Below are 22177 nucleotides of genomic sequence, written 5' to 3'. Positions count from 1 at the left end.
AAGAGCGACCACCGAATTGAAGCCGTATCATGTTATATATAAAGTCCAAGTGCGATAAGATCCTACTGCGCCTCAGGCACTTCGTGCTTTAGGTGTGAGAGAAAGTCTGCGAGGGCGAAAAAGAAAGATGGTGGCATCACGCACAAGCAAAGGGAACAAGATCGCAGTATAAAGCAGCCGGGCACCCTGCTTCACAGGTAATCCGCCGTGACACCATGCAAGCCGTCTTCCTGCGCGTTTAGTATTGAAGGTTGCGTAATCTCGAGTTTTGGTGACCCGTTGGAGCGAGAGGCAGAAGAAGCATTTGCTCCCCGCTGCCGGCGCTTTTCATGATAGCGTAGTCCCAGTGCGGGCGACACTATCAGTTGCGGGGGCAGAGTGCATGCAAAAGCATGGCTGGCTTCGCTTAATTTGTACCGCCTATGTGAAGATATTGTCAACGTGACCATAAAACCGTATCATTCGTCACCTATTCTCAAATTCATCAAAATAGTTTTCTCCTTCAAATTTGCTTTTTCCAATTGCCCGATAATTCGGAAAATTCTGCGGTCCCCCTCCATGTAAAAAAAATCAATCAGCGACTGTACTTGCTTGCATAAAAGGTTGAATTTCAATATAATGAAGCAAATTCTCGATTTTACCTGCATCGTTATATTGATATTTAACTGTACAATATACTTTGGTGCGGCAAAGTAATGTACTTTGCTGCGGCACTTTGCTGCGGCAGTGCACTGCACACAAGCTGCGCACTATTTCTGGCTGCTTGTAGAATTTTCGAAAATATGCTTTTTCTTAAAGAACAAATACACCAGCAGCAAGCTTGTCACGGTGGTGTGCCACACAACGGACCACTGCTGCCCACACTGATGGTGGTTCAGTGCCAAGCAAACAACCGCTGACGATTGCAAAATGCACCGTTTTGAGTACGCTTTATTTCTCATTGCATCAATTCACGCAGAGAAAGGATAAGATGCTACTCGCGGTTTCCAGACTGCGTGGTGCCTGATGCAGTTGAGCAGTCTCCATGCAGTGCAGCGGCAGCCAGACGTGGGTTTAGAGCTGAATTTGCCTTGTACAGCGGCTCTCATTCGTGCTACAGATTTGACAATGGTCGTCGCTTGTTGAAAAAGATAAACTTAAGACATCAGTTTATACTACCTGCCACTGTTTTGTGTGAAGTACAAACTGTAGCCATTGTTTGTGTCATCAGCTGCAGCTGCGAACTCGGGCTGGGCATTCGGCACTGCGTCAATGGCCGACCTGCTCCCCCACCTTTGTGCCCGGCCATTATCCTTACCGTTGTGCTAATGTACATATGCTCTAGTATGCATGAACTGCCATTCGTCAGCAACCAGTGCCTGGAAAATGGCAGACAAGATGATGCCATGCCACGTAGTTGTACAATTACTGTGTAAACCTGTTTATTTTTGCAAGAAAGTTCGAGTTCAGTGCGAACTGCGTTGAAGTGAGCCTGTTTGAGATTCTGCTGGCTCCAAGTCTGAACGTATATTTTGCGAGTGAGTAAATTCTGTTTTGTCGACCTCTGGCGACAAGTCATGGAAATAACGGATATGGACACAAAGAACTTTATTAAAAGAATCGTGATAAGTGCTGCCCCTTAGGGTGACACTGCGGGCTGCTCCCATGTGGGGACAGTTAGGCCTAACCTAACTGCCGCATCGCAGGCTCTCTGTACAGCCAAAAGCTGGCGATGGTATTACGAGCTCTTGATGGCCGAGTATAAAGCAAGCAATGCTGACAAGATCAACCAAATCACAATAGGCAAACGAAACCAAAACCTCACCGGTGGAAGTGGTGTGGTTCCTGTGAGGGACCGGTACTGGCGCATGACATCTTTTGGCCCTGGACCCAGCAAGAAAAACGTGTCGATGAGGCCATTCTCAGAGAACCAGTGAGTCTCCCGGTGATTGGGCGGCGGGCTACGCTTCACGAAGTCCACAACCGACGACAGCACACCCTGTGATGAAAAGCATCACAGCATTCTTTTAACGCTGCTGAAAGTCCCTAGGCGGATACTGCATACTAGTGTGGTCACAAACCAGCAAGGTGCTTGGGCAGCCACATGCAGTGTTCTTGCAGGATACTGTAAACAACTCTTCTTAAAAGTCTGCCTTTCAAGCTTTCAGCCTTGTCTCAGCTTCTTAATAATCTTAAGGTGCAAAAAATTAGAAAATCAGGGTGAACATAGTATCACTAAACTGAGTTTAATGTGTAGAACAAAATGTTTGAAGGACCAATTATTTCTGAAGGGTCAGATTTCCAAAAATTAAGAAAAGAAGAATCATTTAAAGAAACTCCCTTACTTACAGAAACACTATGTTAGCTTTCATTTGTCACTGTAAAGAAATATATGACTAACCAAATTTGGACCTACTAACCTTAATATTCAAAAAACACTACAGTGGAAGGCAAGAAATACCATAATTTAATGCAAAATACAAGGAATTATTCAAATATTCAATATGTTTACTATTTTAGACTCGCAGACTGTTCTGTAGGGATGCTGTGAACAGGCAATCTGCCCTATCTGCCCTATACAGCACAGATCATTGCAGCAGCAATGATCTGTGCTGCGGACAAGCAACAATGTTTTTGGAGTTCATTAATACAATACAGTTAAACCTCAATATAACAAACTTTTCTATAACGAAATTCTGAATATGATGAAGTATTTAACATTTTATAGCTTCCTGTCCATAGAACACCATGCATTTGAAACCTCAATATACTGAAGTGTGTTTATGCACGATTTCACAATAATGAAAATTCACTGCCACCACAAAGGTATACAATAAATTGAAACTTCTGCGGATGCAGATGGTCAAATGGTTGAACTACAAGTGGCTGCTTACAGTGCAACTCGCAAATAGCATGCTGCGCTATGAAGAGCGACCTCGGAAACGGTGCAGTGTTATGTTTCGTATGAAGTCCAAGTGCAATAAGAGCCTATAGCGCCCCACAGGTGCACTGTATGCTTTAGGTTTGAGTGAAAGTTTGCAAGGATGAGCCGAGAAGGATGGTGGCTTGATGAGCACCATCTTTCTGCATGAGCGAGGGGAAAGGGGGGACCTGAGCAAACTAAAAGTAATGCATTCAAGCGCGCGCGAGAAAGGGTGGGAAAAGAAGGGGCTGGGGGGAGTCAGGTTTGAGCAAGTCCTTTTCTAGCGCCGCCATGACTGCACATGGCTGCAAGCACGGCTCAGCGCATACACAGCCCATGCACCCCATTCTAAAGGTGATCTGCTGCCTGTGCAAAACGTAGCCATGCTGAGATGGCGGGGCATCATGTACGCTGTCCTCCAGCACATTTAGTACTGGAGATTGCATAATCTAGAGTTTCGGAGAAGTGTTGAAGTGAGAGGCAAGCATAGCATTTGCTCCCTGCTGCCAGCGTTTTTCATGATAGTTTTGTCCCACTGAGGACAACGCTGTCAGCCACAGGGGCGGAGTGGACAGGAAAGCGTGGCTGGCTTCGCTTTGTACCACCGATGTCAAGATGTTCACATGGCATGAAACTATCTTTCGTCACCGACTCAAATTCACCAAAATGAATTTTTTTTTTCTCAATCAAGATTGCTTTTTCATACTGCCCAATGATACAGAAATCTTTGCGGCCCCTTATGTTTCTGAAAAAATATCAGTGACTAGCGTATTTGCACAATTCCAACACACACTCCTTTAATGAATGGTGTGTTCAAATTTGCATGCACATTACAATCATAACTTATTCTACTCAAAATAAAAAATAAAGCCAATTCTTACTCTAAAAAAAAAAGCTCTACACAAGATAGCTAGCCACAGTGCCATCGAACGAGTCGTCTGAAAAAAGTGACGCTGCAAGAGATCGCAAGTTGGATCCATGGTGTGTGGAATGCCCTCCTACAGACGATGGTTGTGCGAGCCTCCAAAAGTATTACATTTCTAATGCATTAAATGGAACTGAAGATGACTTTCTGTGGTCGGTAGACAGCAAAAATATTGTGTCGTCGGATGCCGATAGCCACTAGCCATTAAAATACAGCTGTGTGTGTGTCTGTGTGCCTTTGTATGTTCTGTAATACTGTTTCAACACGGAGTGAGTCCACTCAGGTTTCATTACTTGACGTGTGCGGTAGAATCAGCACCAAGTTACTTATTCTTTAATATTTGGGTGGTAATGTAACTGCACGTTACAATTGGTGACACCGTAGAATCGTGCACATATAGTAATTATTTGCATAAATGGTCAAATTTCGATACAACAAAATTTCAGTATAACAAAGCAAATTGCCCATTTGACTGAGTTGATTACATAAAGGTTTAGCCGTAGTCACATAACCGCTGTCAAAGATTCTGTTGCCATTATACATTAGTTCTATCAGTTGATGTCACTGCTACGCCCATGTCATCAATGGGTCCGAAAAACTGGATGACCTAAACTATACATGCAAATGAAAAATAGTTAAATATTTGTGTCAATACAACCATAAATTGGTGCTAAAAAGTGGGCATCTTACAATAAGATGGTAAAAGTTGGCAGCTATGCAAATGTTAACAAAAACAGGAGGTTATAACTGTATGGTTGAAGATACCTCATAGGTCTGTACTTGTGGTGACAATGTAGAAAGCTGCCAGACCTAATATATTCAATTCTTATTTCAACCAGCAGCGTGCCTCAGTACTTGGAAGAAAGGAAATCTAAAGCGTCTAGAGCCCAAATTCACTAATATCATCAATATTCGCAGAACAATGTTCAATTCTGCAAGTAACCTAAATAAGTTCCACTTACTGATTGGAACTGAAGGTTCTGTCTAGGTCAAACTTTGTTCAGGAACATTCAATAACCACCTGAGCAGTTCGAATATTTAGCAGTTCCACCGCCCTTTGTTGAGTATCAGATAAATGCAATCAGGTTTTCGAATTTCTACTGTATTTCTGTATTTTCTGCTCAATATTTGCAAACTGCCCTTTTTGTCTCTCTGCTTAATGAACATAAGCACATAATTGTGCCGCTAATGGCCAAGAACAATTCACCCGTGTTCCTCTTTCCAAGAGTTCGACTTGCTGTTATGGTCAGTTTTGACGTGCCACTAATGCAGCTCACAAGTGCATGCCACTGCAACTGGTGCTCAGAACGCAAACTTCTGGATGTAAAACACAATGTGAATACTAGAACTGCAGTAATATCTCTGACAGCCATGCCTTTAGTAGGCCTTGCAGTGTCACATTGTTTTCAAAGCTTCATAAAAAAGGGCAATTAAATTTACTTGCAAGAGAAGCAAGAAATAAGGAAGTGCAGTACCAAACTCAAACTTCTGTGCCACACACCGCACAGCACTCACAATCAAGAAAATTGCAGAAACCGAAACCAACCTGGGTATTCTGAAGAATGGATATGAAGTTCTTGCTTTTCTTTTGTTAGAGACAAGCTACCGCAACTCAAACACAACTAACAAAAAAAATTTGCCAAATTTATTGAGAAGTACTACTGACTGATAAATTGTGAGGGGTCACAAAAGCCGTATTACATCCGAGCAAGGCAAAAAAAAAAAAAAAAAAAAGGAAATTGATAGTCACTTAAGTATCCTTACGTGATTCAAATGCGAAAGTACTACGACTTCATAGCTCTACCTTAATCCACTTTAATCTGCCTTACTCGAATTTGTACCAACCTTAATTCACTTTACTCTGCCTATTTCTCTATTGCTACTGACGTCAGTATGATGACAATTTTTTTTACAACTCGTTGCAGACAACGCCGGCTTTTCTAGCTCACGAGACATAATGCTTTCGCATAAACCCATTAGGGACCGGTAAATGTCCTGGCAAACCATACCCTGCAACAAGGGTGAAAGATGGGAAAGTTGTTTTAGATTCATTGTGAAAAGCAGCGTGCGACTCAAACACAGACAGACAGAACACAAGGATGAGAGCTAGTCCGTGCGATTCTTTTGTTCTCCATGTTACAGTCACCGCTGTTTTTTACAAGAAACCATGCACGCTAAATATTTACACCCGGAAGGGTTCAATTAGAATGTAACGATGTAAAGAGTATGGGGTGCAGATACTATACCCTTGAGCATGTACTTTTGTAAATTCATAGTAAGGTTCGTTACATCGCAACACAAGACAAGGACAAAAGGAAGTATGATACGACACTGAAGAAGGTTTCATACTTTCTTTTGTCCTTGTCTTGTGTTGAGCTGTAACGAATGTTACTATGAATCCCAACCAACTGGCCCAACTTACAGTCTTGATGTAGTTTTGTAAAATTGAATGCCTCATTAGAAGCACAATTTACACCATTAAGAGTGCAATTTTGTCATGCCGCAACACTTGCCATCGCTGTTGTGTGACAGAAATACAGCAGAACCTCGTTGATACGTTTTAGAAAAAATAAACGGTACAAAAAACGTAATAACCGAAAATATGTGCGATCAACATCAATAAAACGTTTGGCAGACTCAGCTGTAGTTGACGTCTATGTTATGTGAAGCGTTAGCGAATCATTAAAGCATGAGAAGCTGACGTGCGGCAAGTTCGAGTGTCCCGAGGTGCATATAGTTTTTGCGGCTTCTGTGAGTTTGCATTTGCGCTCCTCAAATTCGTTCTGGGTCAGTGCCTTCTTCAGGTGGGGCATTTTAACAGGAAGTTGCGACTTGCCCACTCGGTGTGAATCCTTGTGGCACAAGACACCAATGTGCGTCGAGCTGGTAGGGCCCCAGTGACCCGAGATTCACGTTGTCATTTGCTTATTGTGTAGTGTTTTAAGACAGCAATGGGAAATCAAAATGAAATCAAGCTAGTGAGTGATGCCACAATACGATGCCTACAATGCAGCCAGAGTGAAACATGACACTCACTTTGCTCTGCCTGCAGTAGGGAACGACAATGAGCTTGAGTTGTTGCCTATTAAAATCATACAGTATGCTTCCAATGGCACTATGCTCCACGTGCTGAGAAGCAGATAGGTGAAGAAGCTTGTTGTAATAGGTTTGGCAGAGATAGCTGTGAATGCAGCGCGCAACAACCAGGGAGGAGATTTGCTGGTACCGGAATCAGAAATTGTCTATGTGCCAGCATATTTCACGTGAGATGAGCAGGCAAGTAGTGCGGGGAAGCTGCTGCACGAGGGGCTACTGTTGCGTACGCCTCACACCTTTTCTTGTTTACATGAGATCTAGTGGCCAGAAAACATATCATACGATTGCAGTTTGGAGACGTATTGAACGTTGGTACTGAAAGAGCGTGTTTTCCGGAGACTTATGAACCGGTAAAAAAGAAGCATAATTGTATTGGATAACCTTTTGTGTTCTCAATTGTGAATGTTGGCACTGGGAAATTGTATGTAACAGGATCATATCATCGAGGTTCTACTGTACACGCTAAGAAGTGTACTATTTTAAGCAGTGTGCAAGAAGTTCTCTGTTAGCAACTGACTATGTGGATGTAAGTGTACATAAGATGTTGCTGTTCAAGAGGAATCAATAGCATGGGCTGGAGGTGAAGAAATTAATGCATGAAATTTCAGCTTTTAGGAAGTCGCTGGTGCAGCAGTATAGCCAAAAAGAAAGACGCAGCTGGGTGTGTTTACCATGTCATGGCCATTTTCCTGCAAGAGACAACAGTGGTTCATTTCAAAGCCCTACCCATACAACTGTAAAGCTATGAATGTACGTGAATGTATCTGAAATGTATCTGCCCAAGCGTTAAACTAGAATTCCATTTTGGATCAAATTTCATTCAACTTCACAAACACAGTTCAAAGACAGTTGAAATGAAAAATGTGCAGGCCTCAGGAATTTTAGTTTATGCGAGTGGGACTGTAATTTAACATTCTGACACATAGAAGTATAAACAGGTGGTCGAAGGCTTACTGACCTGCTTGGAGTTTGGCTCAATGTCCACCCAAGTCTCAGCAGCATTCAGCCAAAGCACTCCCACCGTCCTGGATTCACTGCAAAAGCACCATCATTCATCGCCACGTAGTCTTTGTACAGCGAGATAAGAGCAACAAATTTAAAACATACTGCATACTTCTACTGCATCACAAAATGGTGCAGGGGCATGATTTGCATGCGATTCGGCAAAGGACTGTACACATCTCATCAGTCAACTTTCCCATCCTTGGCTTATGCAAGGATATGTGCTACTTTAGCAATTCAATAGCTTCAATCCAATTAAATCACAGGGTTTAACACCCCAAAGCAAAGCAGGACTACAAGAAATGCCGTAGTGGGGAGTTTCGGATTAATTTCAACCACATGGGGTTCTTTAATGTGCACCCAAACACGAGTGTATCGCACTACAGACCATTGAAATGCAGCCACCGTGGAAGGGAATCAAACCCATGACCTCATGCTTGGCCGCAGAACGCCACAGCAGCTCCGCCATCATGGCAAATGGTTTCAATAAATTGCAATATGCAAATAAGAAACATGCATACCTGTGAGCTAGCATAAGGGGCACACTGCCGTAGAGAGCCATGACATTGTCCACCTCATACTCGAAGACATCCAGGTTGTACATCCGTACTGGGTCTGACGAGCCACTGCGATGATTTCAATGTCATCAGTACACCCTTGCACAGGCTGCCGCAACTTGTGCAACCAGTTGCACATTTCCAGAGTTGGCACATTCCCACAAATACAGTGCAGCAACAAATACAATGTCCAAGCACACTGGTCAATTTGGAGCATTTGCTTCTTCTGTTGGTGAGAAAGCATGCTTGCTTGGTCGGTTAGATGTAATGTCTGAGATAATATACATCTATTCAAACGTAGTAACAGAACACCTGATCTTGCACCTCATTAACCAAGCAAACCTGTATTCACAACCATGGAGTAGAAAGCTACTTGAAATTGGTCAGCCAGGTCTTCGAATGGTGGAGGTAACAGTGCGCCTCAATACCAAAATCATTAAACCTCAATTTGAATATAATGAAATTTCTTTATAACTTCTTGTCCATAAAACACCATGTATTTTGAGCCTCAACTTAACGAGGTATGCTTACACAAGATTTCAGTATAACGAAGTTTCACTGCTGCCACGAACGAATACAGAGAAATTAAATGGGAACTTCCGCAGATACAGATGGTCAAATGCTTGGGTAACATGTGGTGGCTTGCTATCGCACTCTCGAATTGTGCGCCGTGCCACTGAAGCTGAGCAGCATCATGTACCGCATAAAGTCCAAGTGCAATAAGATCCTATCTTGCCCTGCACGCTGTATACTTTAGGTGTGAGTGAAAGCTTGCAAGGGTAAGCAGTGAAGGGTGGCGACTTGATGTGCGCCATCTTCCCCCACGAGCACAGAGGAAACGGGTTAGGGGAGCGAGTTCTAGCGCGGCCATGGCTGCCCATGGCGGTCAATGTGACCGAGTTCATACGCAGCCTGCACACCTTGTTTTAGAGGCAACCTGCCATGTGTGCAAAGATTGGGCAAGCTGAGATGCCGTGGGATCGTGCGCCATCTTCCTGCGCATTTCATGCTGGAGGTCGAATAATCTGAAGTTTCAAAGAGTTGAAACGAGAGGCAGATGTAGTATTCACTCGCCTCTTCCAGTGCTGTTCATGATAGTGTCCTCCCACTGTCAGCCACAGGAGTGCAGTGGACGGGAAAGCGTGGCTGGCTTTTCTTCGTACCACCAATTTGAAATCTTCCACATGGCATGAAACCATATCTCTCATCATCGGCTTTCATGTTCAATGAAATATTTTTTTTATTGTTCAAATTTGCCTTTTCCAGTTGCCCAATAATGCAGAAAAATTTGCGGCCCCTTCTGTGTAACAAAAATAGTTTGGTGACTATTTATTTGCATAAACGGTCGATTTCAATACATTGAAATTTCAATATAACAACCTGATTTTACTGATTTTGTTACATAAAAGTTTAAATGTATATGTTTTCACGATAACGACACAACCCGATATGACATCTGGTTGCTGCGGCTGATGTTCGAGAGAGAAGGAAACAGCAGAAATAGGCAGTAGCACTTGTAATATGAATACCTTGGCACTGTTCACTTAATCTGTGCTGAACGTCTGCAACTGTACTATCACGTTCAATATGAACTACAACATGCGAGTGCGTGGCGAAGCATTCTCCTGGGTTAGATAGTGGCATTGGTTGGCACTGCATTCACACCTTAACCCTTTAAGGGCCAATGACGTAAATATACAGCGCCGCGATTAAGTCCAAAAATGGTCGATGCCATATATTTACGGCGCTGTCTGTACGTTTAAAAAGCGCGCTAATTCCCTAACTTTTTCTTTTCTGTCATGTGCTGCCACTATGTGGGAATACAGAGAATTTTTTTGCGTGCTTCCCTCTCTCAGTTTTCGTTGCATGGTTTGTTTTAGAGCAATTTAGCTCCTCCGGGTCTATATACTACCGCTCGTGCATTGGCGCACGCGGGCGGGCGCGCAGGCGGCTGTTTAGGTTTTGTTCCGCGGGCGGTTTCGGCTTCTTGCACTTGCAAAACTGATGGCTATCTCGTTACTAACTGCTCAAAGGGCGACCACTTGTTTCTCACTCGTTTAGTGCTCACAGGGGCGCACATAGGAAGGATGCCGCCGTGCATGCATTTGTTGCTTCCTCTTTTTTTTTTTTTGACACTCGCGAAAACTAATTGCCTCTGGTTGGCGACAAGATGAAGATTAGTGGAAGTATGTCACATGTGTTTGCTTTTTTTGATGGGCACACAACCAAACAGTTTTCTTGAGTGCGCGCACCTACGCAACGATTACGCTATGGACATACGTATTAGTGTAAGAGCAGGAACATTTGAGTCTAGCAAAATATTCTCATGTGCGCATTTTCAAAGCCTGCCGCGCCCGCGCGATTCTTGACTGCATCGACGCAGATCGTGAAGCAACCGCATTTGTGGACGCAGCCAGTACGGCAACACATCCACTTTCGCTATAGCAGTCGTGGGCGGCAACGGAAAGTTACGATCATCTGCATTGGTTAAAACAACCACCAGCGCTAAAGCAGAACAAATAGCCGTAGCCATCGCCATGGCAGACCCCACATTAACCAATGTCTTCAAGAAGTCGTGTGCCGCAATTCGGGCCTACGAATGCAGCAACGTATCTAAAGTAGTGCATATACTACTAGCGAGCTCAAAAGAGGGCAAACAGTGCCTCTCCTGGTTCCCCGCTCACATGGGGAAAGACATTCACCCGCAAAAAGCTAACCTTAATGAAAACCACCCACAACCGTGCGCGAGAACTTGCCCGCCGCGACGGTCCCACGGCCTCCGAGGGGCTGGACATTCAGTTTAATGACCCGCTACTCACTTACCAAGAAATCATCTCACACTATCGAAAAGGCAGAACCAAATACCCACTCCCGGGAGTACGCCAAACTCGAACGCGCGCAGGCGGCCGCGTTTTGAATGCTACAAATGGACTCGTATCCGTCACGAGGCCTACTAAGTCAGTAACTCAGACATTCCGGAAAATTGCCCAGACGGCCCAGAACTTTATTGCTCACTCTTGCACATGCTATGCCAATGTACCACGTTACCAAAGAGCCCTCTCTCCAGTGAGCCTGAATGGGAAGAAGCCCTCAAAAGCCCGAACCTCAAACTCCAACTCAAGGCCGTCCAGAGGGCCCAAGAACTGGCGGAGATCACCACGTTCCCGTCCGAACTTGGGAGTCACCTACGGTTTTGGCCGGAGGAGTTCCCCGCATGGGATCTCCAACAGCTTGAAACTTCTCAGGACCTCAATCAAGTTCTTGACTGACTGATTTATTGCCCCTCGATGCAATGTCACACAGGTTTCTGCATTACAGCTCAATGCCTACATTTGCCCTTTCTCACTCTCTGCGTGGAATCGCCGTATACACAATATAAACGCCGCTGCGAAGTCGCGGTCTCTTATTTGCAACATTGCATCGGTTAAAGTGCATAGAACAATGAATGACATGCAGGTCACACAAAAGGTGGCTACTTGCAGTCCTCATAATTTTCGTGAGACCAATATTTTGCACACCGAACTGGGGGAGAGAATGAAAGCAGGCATGAAGGTGCCGCGTGCAGAACAGGAACAGCAGAACCCTCTCCGTTTAGATGGAGAATGCACTTTGCCACGTGCTTGCGCATTGTAGCTCATCCTGAGCGTGGTATAGTACATCATAATTTCAGTTTCAGGTCGATACACTGATGAAAGGCCTCCTTAGCCTTAAGTTAGTGTACTTGGGGAAGGCAATGTAGTGCAAACTCAAACAAAAAGTACAAAAGATGGGACAGCATAGGTTCTACACAGATACAGGGTTCGTACACAATATTTCGCTGAAAATTCAAGGACATTTCAAGGATTTCAAGGATGCAAAAAGGCAGAATTCAAGGAGTGTTAGCATAATTTTATTTCCTCACATGACTTAGGAAAGGAGCCCTATTTTCGCATTAATTTCTCTTTCAAGAGCTGTTATCTCCGCTTCTTTTTCTTTGGCTGTTCGACGGAAACTGTTGGCCTTGACAAGACAAGTCAAGTCATTTTTTGCTTCGGCGTCTTCCGAAAAGCGATCCGCTGACTCCTGCAAGCACTTAAGAGTTTTTTGGAGCTTTGTCTTCTTCTCTTGCATGCTCTGTAGCTCTAGCTCGAGTTCTTTTCTCTTCAAGGTTACCTGCTGTGCTACAGCTTGCTTCTTCTGTTCGTCCATGTATAACGCATACCTATGCCTGGCTTGGCGCACTGATGACTTCAATTCTTTCGACAGCGGAACGTTAAGCAGCCCACCGTGGGTTTTCACGGCCTCGCAGATGACTCGTTGTGAGATATACGAGAGCTCTGCCATATTTTCGACCGCGATCTGCTTGTTTACACTGAAACCTCTTTCTACTGACGCCTGCCCATGGCTAAGCAAGAGAAGGACCTTCAGTACTTCCCACAACATCGAGAACGCTGGGTCATGCTTCAAAAGGCGCACGAAGAGAACGTCAAGGCGTTCCTGGTCTCTTTCATAGTTTTGCAGTTCATGCCGTTTTTCTTGGCAGAACTGAATGTACTGTGCGCACACAATATCCCTCTTGTGCTCAGAAAGAAGCTTGCTGTCAATTAAACAGTTAAGAACAACTTTCAGCTTCCCAAGGCACATTTCTGTCTTTGACATCTCTCTGGGGTCGAAACATGACAACCCTCGAACCAGAGGGTACCTAATAGGACTTCTCTCCATGATTTTCAGGATCATGTTCACAATGAACTTCCGACACTCACCCCTAAATTCAAAGACACACTTGGTAGTCGCTTTTCCGATCTTTAAGATCTTCTCAGCCACTCGTCCAACGTCCACCTTCTCAAGTGACGTGTAATTGGCAGTATCATGAACATCAATTCGCAGCAGTTTCGTGATGCTCGTGGCTTCTGTCAACACCGAGCGCTTCATGAACCTTGCAAGGAGGCTCCTCAAGACAGTTTCAAGCTCTTTCGCTAAAAAAAATGTCCTTGGAGAATCACTCTGAAAAACAGTCAAGAAAGGCTGCACAACCATTGCAACGTTTAGGGAAAAGTTCAGTTTCGCAAGTGCAAGCTGGTCCTTTAGAAAATCACTGACGTTCTCATACGCTCTACATTTCGGCAAGGGTAGCCTATGGTCGCTCACTGCTTCGGTGTAGTGCCTCAAATGCTCCCACATAGCCAGGGCTCTCTCCAGTACTGGCACGTTCTCGACCCAACGGTGGGGTACGAAAGGAAGTGGAAACAGCTTGCTCCTTGTTTCTTCAACAAAATCTTCACGGCGGGCCGGTGCATCATGGAAGAGTGAGAATAAGCTCGACAGAAAGGTGTCGACTGGCCAGCTCGTCGCATGCATTCCTGCTTTGTAAGCATTATGCACTGTGTGCAAGCCACATGAACCAATATCCAAGCACTGAACTTGAAAGTCATTCTTGATGTGCTGCTGCAACTTGTTGAAAAGACTCCAGTTGACATTCGGGCCATCCATCGAGAGCTGCACAATCCTGCTCAGGGGAAAAGACGCGAGTGTTTCCGTCAATTTCTGCATAAGGTCGTCCGCTGTGCTGTGACCCATGAATGTCGAAGTCAGGTATCTGGTTGTCACCTCACAGTTGTTCCACAATCTGACGTGAACATCAAGTTGTTTTCTTTGCAGGTATTCATTCAAGGTTTCGTCAAAAAGCACAACAAAATTGTCAGACTTCTCCATCATTTGTTGTACCTGCGAAGTGAAAAATGGGCGTAGACCGTGGCACGCGACGTACGCGCATTTTTTCTCGGAACAAGTGAAGCTTCTCGCGACCTCGCTATCCGGAAACATCTTTTGGAATAGCTGAGAAATGGATCCACTGGAGCTGTAGGAGTAGTGTGACGACACAACTTTCATCGTCCACAAAATCTCGGCTTCGATCACGGAATCATGCTTTCTGCAGTCTTCATCAAGTGTCGCAGCCCGAGAGGAAGTTGCCGTGGTTTCACGCTTACAAGGAGCCGCGGACGTCAGATTTCCAGCTTGCACGAAACTTGCGACGGGTGAGCAGCCCTCACCTGCTGCAGTTTTGGATCGGTGCTTCGCGCCTTTCTGGTGGCTCTTCAAGGCAGATTCCCCCATCGTTGCAATGTCGACCGTCTTCTGACATATTGCGCACTTTGCTCGATAAGGATCGCTTGGTTCCGGTCTTACCCAGTGACGATAGTCCGTATGTTGCAGCCACGCAGACTGAAACTTGCACTTCCCGCCTGGGATCTTGTCAAAGCAAACACACAAAGCAAACGCGAACTTCACTGAAATGGCGCGCACGAGGCCGACAGACGGTCCAACTATAGCGCCTAAAAGAGCACTCACTAGTGCGCCGAGCGCGGGTGTCGCGGTAGCACCGAGAGTGACGCCTGCCGCCGCCGGCCGCTTGGTGCGCTGCACTACGAGACTGTGCCGAACCATGCTGAGGCTTGGGCGGACTTCATGCGAGACACGACGTGAGCCTCCCCATTTGCCCGGCGATCTGCCTCTGTTATGTTCTTGTCTCAATCCGCAATACATTCGGGGTCTGTGGACGCGCTGGGTAATGAGAGGAGCCGTTTCCACGTCTCTGTCTGGGAAATCGCAGTTTCGCGACCTGTCTAGTTTCTTTTGACAGACGAGCGCACACATAGACGCAAAACACCCACTCACAAGAAGAAATGACTGCAACGAAAGCAGCAGCAAGGCGCGAACTGAACTACGCATTGCAATCAACGCATCGCAAACGAACGCCAGTCGAACTCCCCACGGTTTAGCATGGTGCTGACAGGCATAGCCGTCTGGTGGCCCGCGGCGGCAGGCATCACTGCCCGTGCCAACGTCGTGCGTTGCAGACGCTCGGTGGACGGTGCACTAGAGTATATTCTAGGCACTATAACCGACCGAGCGATATGCCTCGCATTGGATTGGATTCGATTTCCGATGCATATTAGTTGCCAGACGACGTAGGGGCTGCGGGATTTAAAACCGAAACTTCTTGATGTTGCCCTTTAGTCAACACAGCTTGTTTACATGGGCATTCGTAAGCGAAAGGGCCTTTAAAGTCAGCGTGACTTGCAGAGGTACGTCGTTAATTTTCTCTATCTGAACAAATCCCATGGGATTTTCAAGGATTACAAGGAGCTCACGGGTATTCAAGTAGTTTCAAGGGCCCTTGAACTTATACTGTCAATATCAAGGATATTCAAGGGTTTCAAGGGGCTGTGCGAACCCTGCAGATAACCCTGCGAAGTTAAAGAAGAGACACATAGAAGTGCTCACTGTACTAGAAAGGTAATTTGCGTTTCTCAATGGACACCGATTGAGGTTGTGTGTTAAATAAAACCGTGCACTCACACTCTGTCTCACAAGAGAATGTGTTGCCTTCCCCAAGTATCAACTAACATGCCCCGGACAACAACTTCATCACTATTTTGTGCCACTGTTTCCGACCTGCTCTCTTCTGCAGCTATATATCCTTAGTGGTTGAACTTGGCACACAGCAAAGAAGGAAATCGCACTTTGCTGATGGAAGTTCATAATGTAAGACAACATTCTAGACAAAACCAGAAAGATACTTGCATTTAAGAGATATGAAATGTCGCAGGGAAAACACGCAAGAAAGAATTAAGCCAGGTGCTAGGGAGCTCCTTGAACCTAGCAAGCTCCTTACAGATTGCACGCCATTCTATGGCCTAAATTAGTGACATGAGAAATTTAAAAAAGTGAACAAATTGATGAAATTCTGCAGGGATCAGTTTTGGGAGAATCTGATAAAAGATTCTCTTCAGAAGACGAATAGCATAACATGGACTGTAGTTGCTGAAACCAAGTTTACACAGTGAACAGCCATTACGAGTGCATCGCACTATTTTCACGTCGTGTGCATGCACTCATGTAATCACAATCATACTAAGTGACAGATAATGAAGGCAGAGAAAGCATAGCGGAAGTTAATTGTTACGTTCAATTGAAACTGCACGTGTGATGTGGAGATATGGGTTCCGTCCCCAGCTGCAGCAAGTTATCTTTTCGAGCACTTTTATTTTATTTTCCCATATATTTCTACATTTCAATTAAACATAACAGTTAACTTCATCTTCACTTTCTCTGTCACTATCTCATTTCTCTGTCATTATCTGTCACTTTGTACAATTGTGAAAACAAAAGTCAAGTCTCTTGTTGCCCTTTATTCTTCTCGCTCATACGTGTAGCCAGTATCCTGAAGTGATTGGCCGCACGAAGAGTCATTGGTGGTATCCCTTCTTACCGGCGCTATTAATTTTCAGCCAAATTTTTTGTTGTGAAATGCAGTTACAGTGCTACGAAAGACAAAATGTGAGTTTATATATTAAATGCACAGGATGTGTTTCCTCTTTCTTAGCGCTGTGACAATGTTTAATAATGTCGGTAACCAGCTTGTCCTGCTTTTGGCAAATTTAATGTTTTTTACTGGAGTTGAAAAAATACTTTACCAAGGGCATATAGAAAGGCAGAGCGGCGAAAATTGTTTGACATTATCACATGCTGCAGTAATGCAGCCTTAGCTTTCCACACGATTGCACAGCATAGCATAGAAAAGTTTCGCACATGACAGCACACAATTGCACAGAACTGCACAGGATTAGTGCGCAAAACAGCTGCTCATTGTGTAGAACTCTGAACGCAGTAACAGATGCAGAGATTTGGTGCTTTCTTCTCCCTTTCTCAAGAACCAAAGATGGCCGGAACATTTTGTCACAATTAAGCACACATCTTCAAGTACCAAAACGAGCAAACCAAAAGCATAATATAATGAAAATGAAACACGACTCACACAGTGGAGCGAAGAGCAAAAGAGTCTGCATGCTCCGGGAGTCCATAGACGTGGTCAAAGCCCTCGAATGTAAAGTCAAGGCCCACTGACATGGGACCTGTCCCAATGAGTACAAACGCTTCATCAAACTTGTGCATGTGACACTTGTGCATAGGAATAAATGTATTTACCACTGTTTAAAATGTATCCTAAAGGGACAGTAGAGAGAAGCTATTTAGGCTGCATTTGTAAACTAGCCTTCTAGAATGCCAAGAAAGTAACAACTAAAGATGGGTGGTGACTCCACTTTTAAGTTCCAACACCAGCTGGCTGTGATGTCATGACTTTTATGTCACCTGCTTGGGCCTAGTTAATTTTTATCAGTAAAGATCAACTACATTTTATTCTAAAGGAGGATCAACTGAACTTGGCAAGCTTTAGGTACTTTTTTTGAGCAGCAAAGGCCCAAATATGAAAAAATACTTTGAAATCCATGCTGTCATACTGACGTACAGGCACTGGGTTTTCAGCATGAATTTCAAGAATTGGAATGACTCATTTTCTCTTTTAGTAATCAACCTCTTACAGCAGAATTAATACCACTGTCACATGGCAAATCTAATGTCATTTACAACCAATGACATTCGCTGATAATGCCATTTGTTTGCTGTCACACGGTAAAACGTAATGACATTTACAAACAAATGAGTTCGCCAAACTCATTCGCATTCGTTTTGGAACTGAATGTGTATCCTCGACACCACGAGCGTACCAGTGTTTCGCAAACAGCATGTGATTTTTTGTTTCACAAAAAATCACTATTATTCTATCAATTTTATTACCTAATTATTACTTTAACGACATTGAAGTCCATCACGTGCGTAATTACAGAAAGCTACTCTCAATGCAATGACTAGACAGCCGTCTTTAGCTTTCGCTGCAGCAGTCATGTTTGTTCACACCGGAGCATCGGCCACGGCCACATCAATTGACTTGACGAAAAAGCATGCGCGTGTTTTCCTGTGACACGCGCCAAGCATGAGGTTATTAGGAGCCCGCATGCACATCAGAACGGCCATGACATGCAACTGCCTTTCTCGTTCCACTTGAGCAGATGTAGTGGATGTGCCCATCGTGCTTTTCGGCATGTTGCTTGCCTTATCTTTGGCTTGGCTTGACTAGACTTCGTTGGCAATGTGGACAAATTAGTGATCAAACACTACGGTGTGAAAGGGACGATCATATATTCCAGTCGAATTCAGCATATTGGAAAATAATTATTGGACAAAAGTGAGTTTAAGGCTATTTTCGAGTTTTTTTTTTACTATCGCCATTATCATAATTTTCAAATGACATTAGTTTTCGCCGTGTGACAGCGCACTGTGATAATGACATTAATCGTAACAAATGTCATTTGTTGGAAATTATATTAGATTTTCCATGTGACAGGGGTATAAGACTATCAACCTGCACTGTTTTAGTGTTTCTCTTTGTATCCCTTTACTACATGATGGAAATAAGGTACTGATAATTATGAACCATATATTGTCGTCCGACAGAAGTCGTACGCTGGCTCGTGCTGCTAGAGGACATCCAGTTTAATCTACCACAAGGCACAAAGACAACTCGGATGCAGTCAACCCTAATGGCATAACGTTTAAGAGATTCCATTCTGCAAAAGAGCTCACATGTCAGATTCTGAACATATTTAACTGAGTATTGTTTAATTTCAGTGCACTGCGTGTCTTGCAATTCAAGAAAAAAGCCTAAGCAACGGAGCCAACATCAATTAGAAGATGCTCATACCATGCTTCTTTGAGTCTGTGTGCCCCTTGAACGTCTCCTCCCAGGCACCTTCCATGTCACCATCGTCTTTGGGCTTGCCCTCCTTCTCAGCCTGCCAATATTCCAACAAAAGTGTGGTTGTCAGAACAGCCAAGCCCAAGAAGAATGATACTACAGCTAGGTAGATGGCGAACAGCTGTGCAGCATTTAAAGGTTAGGCTTGTAATGCTACACACCTATCTTCCCACACTTTGGTACTTTGAGCTGCATTCCCACCACAGCCTTGCAAAACATGCTGCAAAGGTGAGACCAATCTGCACAGCTAATGGTGTAAGGATCTGACATGACTAGATTACCAGTTAGGCACTACACAAAGACAAGTGCACAAGTGATGAGCTGGCTAAATTACTGAACAAGCGAAGAACATAGTCATTACTAATGCCGATGAAAGCATGTGAAAGTTGTAAATTTACCTGTAAAATTAAAATTCTAGTGAAATCTATCGAGCAGGAGAGTTACTTGGAATGTTAGGGCAGTTTTTTCAGTGGACGACTTCGACTATTTTCATGTTTGAGTGACAAAATTCTTCAATAACGCAATGGGCATACAGTCAATGCACTGAGGTTGAGGTTTTGATGGAAATGTGTCTGGTCAGGAAAAATAATAAAAAAAAAAGTAATACTAAAGGACTTTCTTTCAATTCATCTTCAAAATGTCTTTCCTTCAATTTTATTCTGTGGCTGGCATCCTTTATTACTTTTTTTCAGTCAATGCACTCAAGAACTGCTCAATACTAAAATGACGCTGATGGCTGGTGTGCATCAGCTTTTGTTACCTCCACTTCGACTGACCTAACTGAGCAGTGCCCGCTCAAAGAGGCTAGCTTTCTCATCACTAACTGATGGCTACAGTCATTACTTGCAGCTTAATACCAGCCCAGCCCTGTTTCCTATAGTTGCAAGCTCCCAAAATGCAAGCAGTGTAATGTGTCCTGATAGAGGAGTCTTTAATGTGGCACAAAACCAAACTCGACACAGGCACAAATAATTTACTCACATAGGCCTTCAAAAAGCTTCCATCAAGGAAAAGAGATTGAATGATAGCCAAAGTGGGGAGACATCACTCCAGGCACCCCCACAAAGTGTACATCTGATCATCAAAACATTAAGGCCTTTGATACAACAAAGTGATCTCCAACGTTGCTAAGGAAGAATGTCAACAAGGCTTCGCAGAGATGAGTCACGTCGGTTGTCGATGCTCTTGTTTTGGCAGATTGCTTCCTGGACAGCGACGTATGACATCGAGTTTCAGAGGATGGGGAGAGGAGACTTGTTGCTGGCTGCCTCACAGGAACTTCATCAAGTACAATTTTCCTTGCAAGTACAGTCGAAACTTGGTATAAAGAACATTATCATGAATAAGCATGTATGCTTATAACAAGTATTGCATATAAAAAAGATATTTTCATGTCAGATGTGACAGAGGTTTGTACTATGAAACAGTCACCTACCAAACTCACGATTGCAGTCACACAATGACATTGCAGTGGCAGCCTGTTATATCGCTTGTTTCAATGACAACTAGCTCAGATTATTAAGACTGAGGAACTCCAGAAAAAATGATCATTTACTGACCAAGCTTCATGGAAATAGTGGGCATCAGAATTTATGCAATGATTGCCAGTGTGATTGACATCATACAATTTACACATAAATTAAAATTCTAATTATTGACTTGAGGGCACGATGGTCAACCAGTATTGAAAACAACTTAACGCTAGAAACTCAGTGCCTTGCACCACTTTTGAAATACTAGTACTCAAAATCTAAAGCGAAATGCATTGAAGTTTCAGTTAATGTTTGCGCACTGGCAGAAAAATGCAGTATGGAAAAACGTCAAGAAAACAGGAATATATATAATGGCACATTAAGAGTCCACATTTCTCATAATTGGTACTAGAGAAACAGGTTCTACCAAAAAGGTTATAATAGGTGAGCCAAAATGAAAACTTCGGTGAATTGGTACGCATATTCATGGTAACGAGTATAGTGCAAAGTACTTGAGAAATGGCCAACTTCAATTCTGCGATTACAGGATGCTCTTGAAAGTCTGTTTAAAAGCTAATTAGTAAAATTTTGTTGATAGTTGCATTGGCAATTATTACACAAATTCTGATGGTTGCAACTATTTAGCTTGGGCAGCAAAAATTATAAATTTTGTCTCCCATCACCGATGTGTAATAATATGTACAGCAGTAAGTAACCTTTCTGAACCTGTATTACTGTTGCCTTTTTTCGTTGCTGTTTCTTTTGTATTTGTATTGACCACCCTGCTTGGACCATGAGTCCGCAGTATTATATCAATAAAAAAAAAGTGATGCAGCAATTGGCTCTTGCCTACTAAAAATATTAAACATGTGATATCAAAAACATGCATTCACACCAAAAAGGCAACATTATTCAAGAAAAAGAAAGTGATAAGTGCTTTGTTGGATGCCAGAGATCAGTGCATGTACAGTGCTCATGGAATGGAACGTGTAACTTTAGGGCTAACTAATGCGCATACTTTCATTTCCACCGTTTGCAGTTCGTGTGACATCGGCGCAATTTTGGCGCCTACACTTAGATCAGAGTCCACGTTACCTTTGATGACCAGATTAACTAGCGACATGATTTGGTGCTCCATAGAGTTGTTTCACATATGGAGCGTTCTACTTAAGCGCTCCCCGTCGCGTTTCATTCCGCGAACACTGTACCTGAAGCTTTACTTGAAACTTGGACAAAACTGCGCAGAGACCTTAAGAAAAGTGATAATTATACAGGACCACGGAAGTAGATCAGTGACACTGCTGCAATTGTTCCCCTCATTTGGCATTTGCAACAATGCATGTATGTAGGTATAGTTAGTATGCTCTTAAAGTTCAATTTAAGTGTGGCTTGGTCACAGTGTTTACAACATCGATAGATGTGTTTGCTCCTGTAACCTTTCAAGATTGCTTTTACAATGACAACAATGTGTAACATCGAACATACACAGATTTTAACATCAAACAGGTTTGTGATAACTACATTAAAGGGACACTAAAGAGAAAAATGATTTCTCCTGCATCCGTAAATTACCTTTCTATTACACCA

The 22177-nt window shown here is 43.6% G+C and overlaps 2 protein-coding genes across 5 annotated transcripts in view; both read right to left on the bottom strand.

The window, feature by feature from the left end:
• Positions 1-22177, bottom strand: part of GCS2alpha (glucosidase 2 subunit alpha) — a 113773-nt gene that overhangs the window by 54697 nt on the left and 36899 nt on the right. For 3 of the 4 annotated variants that reach the window (XM_055071687.2, XM_055071690.2, XM_055071691.2), the window contains 6 exons: positions 19065-19155; positions 17280-17376; positions 8447-8551; positions 7882-7957; positions 7595-7612; positions 1805-1978 (listed from right to left, as the gene is read on the bottom strand). In XM_055071687.2, coding sequence (XP_054927662.1) covers positions 1805-1978; positions 7595-7612; positions 7882-7957; positions 8447-8551; positions 17280-17376; positions 19065-19155 — 561 coding nt within the window. The remainder of the gene's footprint in view (positions 1-1804; positions 1979-7594; positions 7613-7881; positions 7958-8446; positions 8552-17279; positions 17377-19064; positions 19156-22177) is intronic. The other variant, XM_055071688.1, reaches the window with a different exon arrangement.
• Positions 12280-14980, bottom strand: LOC140219529 (uncharacterized). The gene has a single exon (XM_072289406.1). The coding sequence runs from the start codon at positions 14903-14905 to the stop codon at positions 12389-12391; it is 2517 nt and encodes an 838-aa protein (XP_072145507.1). The 5' UTR covers positions 14906-14980; the 3' UTR covers positions 12280-12388.

This window comes from Dermacentor andersoni, chromosome 7 (genome assembly GCF_023375885.2).
Source record: "Dermacentor andersoni chromosome 7, qqDerAnde1_hic_scaffold, whole genome shotgun sequence".
Classification (NCBI taxonomy): domain Eukaryota; kingdom Metazoa; phylum Arthropoda; class Arachnida; order Ixodida; family Ixodidae; genus Dermacentor; species Dermacentor andersoni.
The sequence above is the reverse complement of the archived record's forward strand: the minus strand, read 5'-3'. Positions and strand labels throughout refer to the sequence as shown.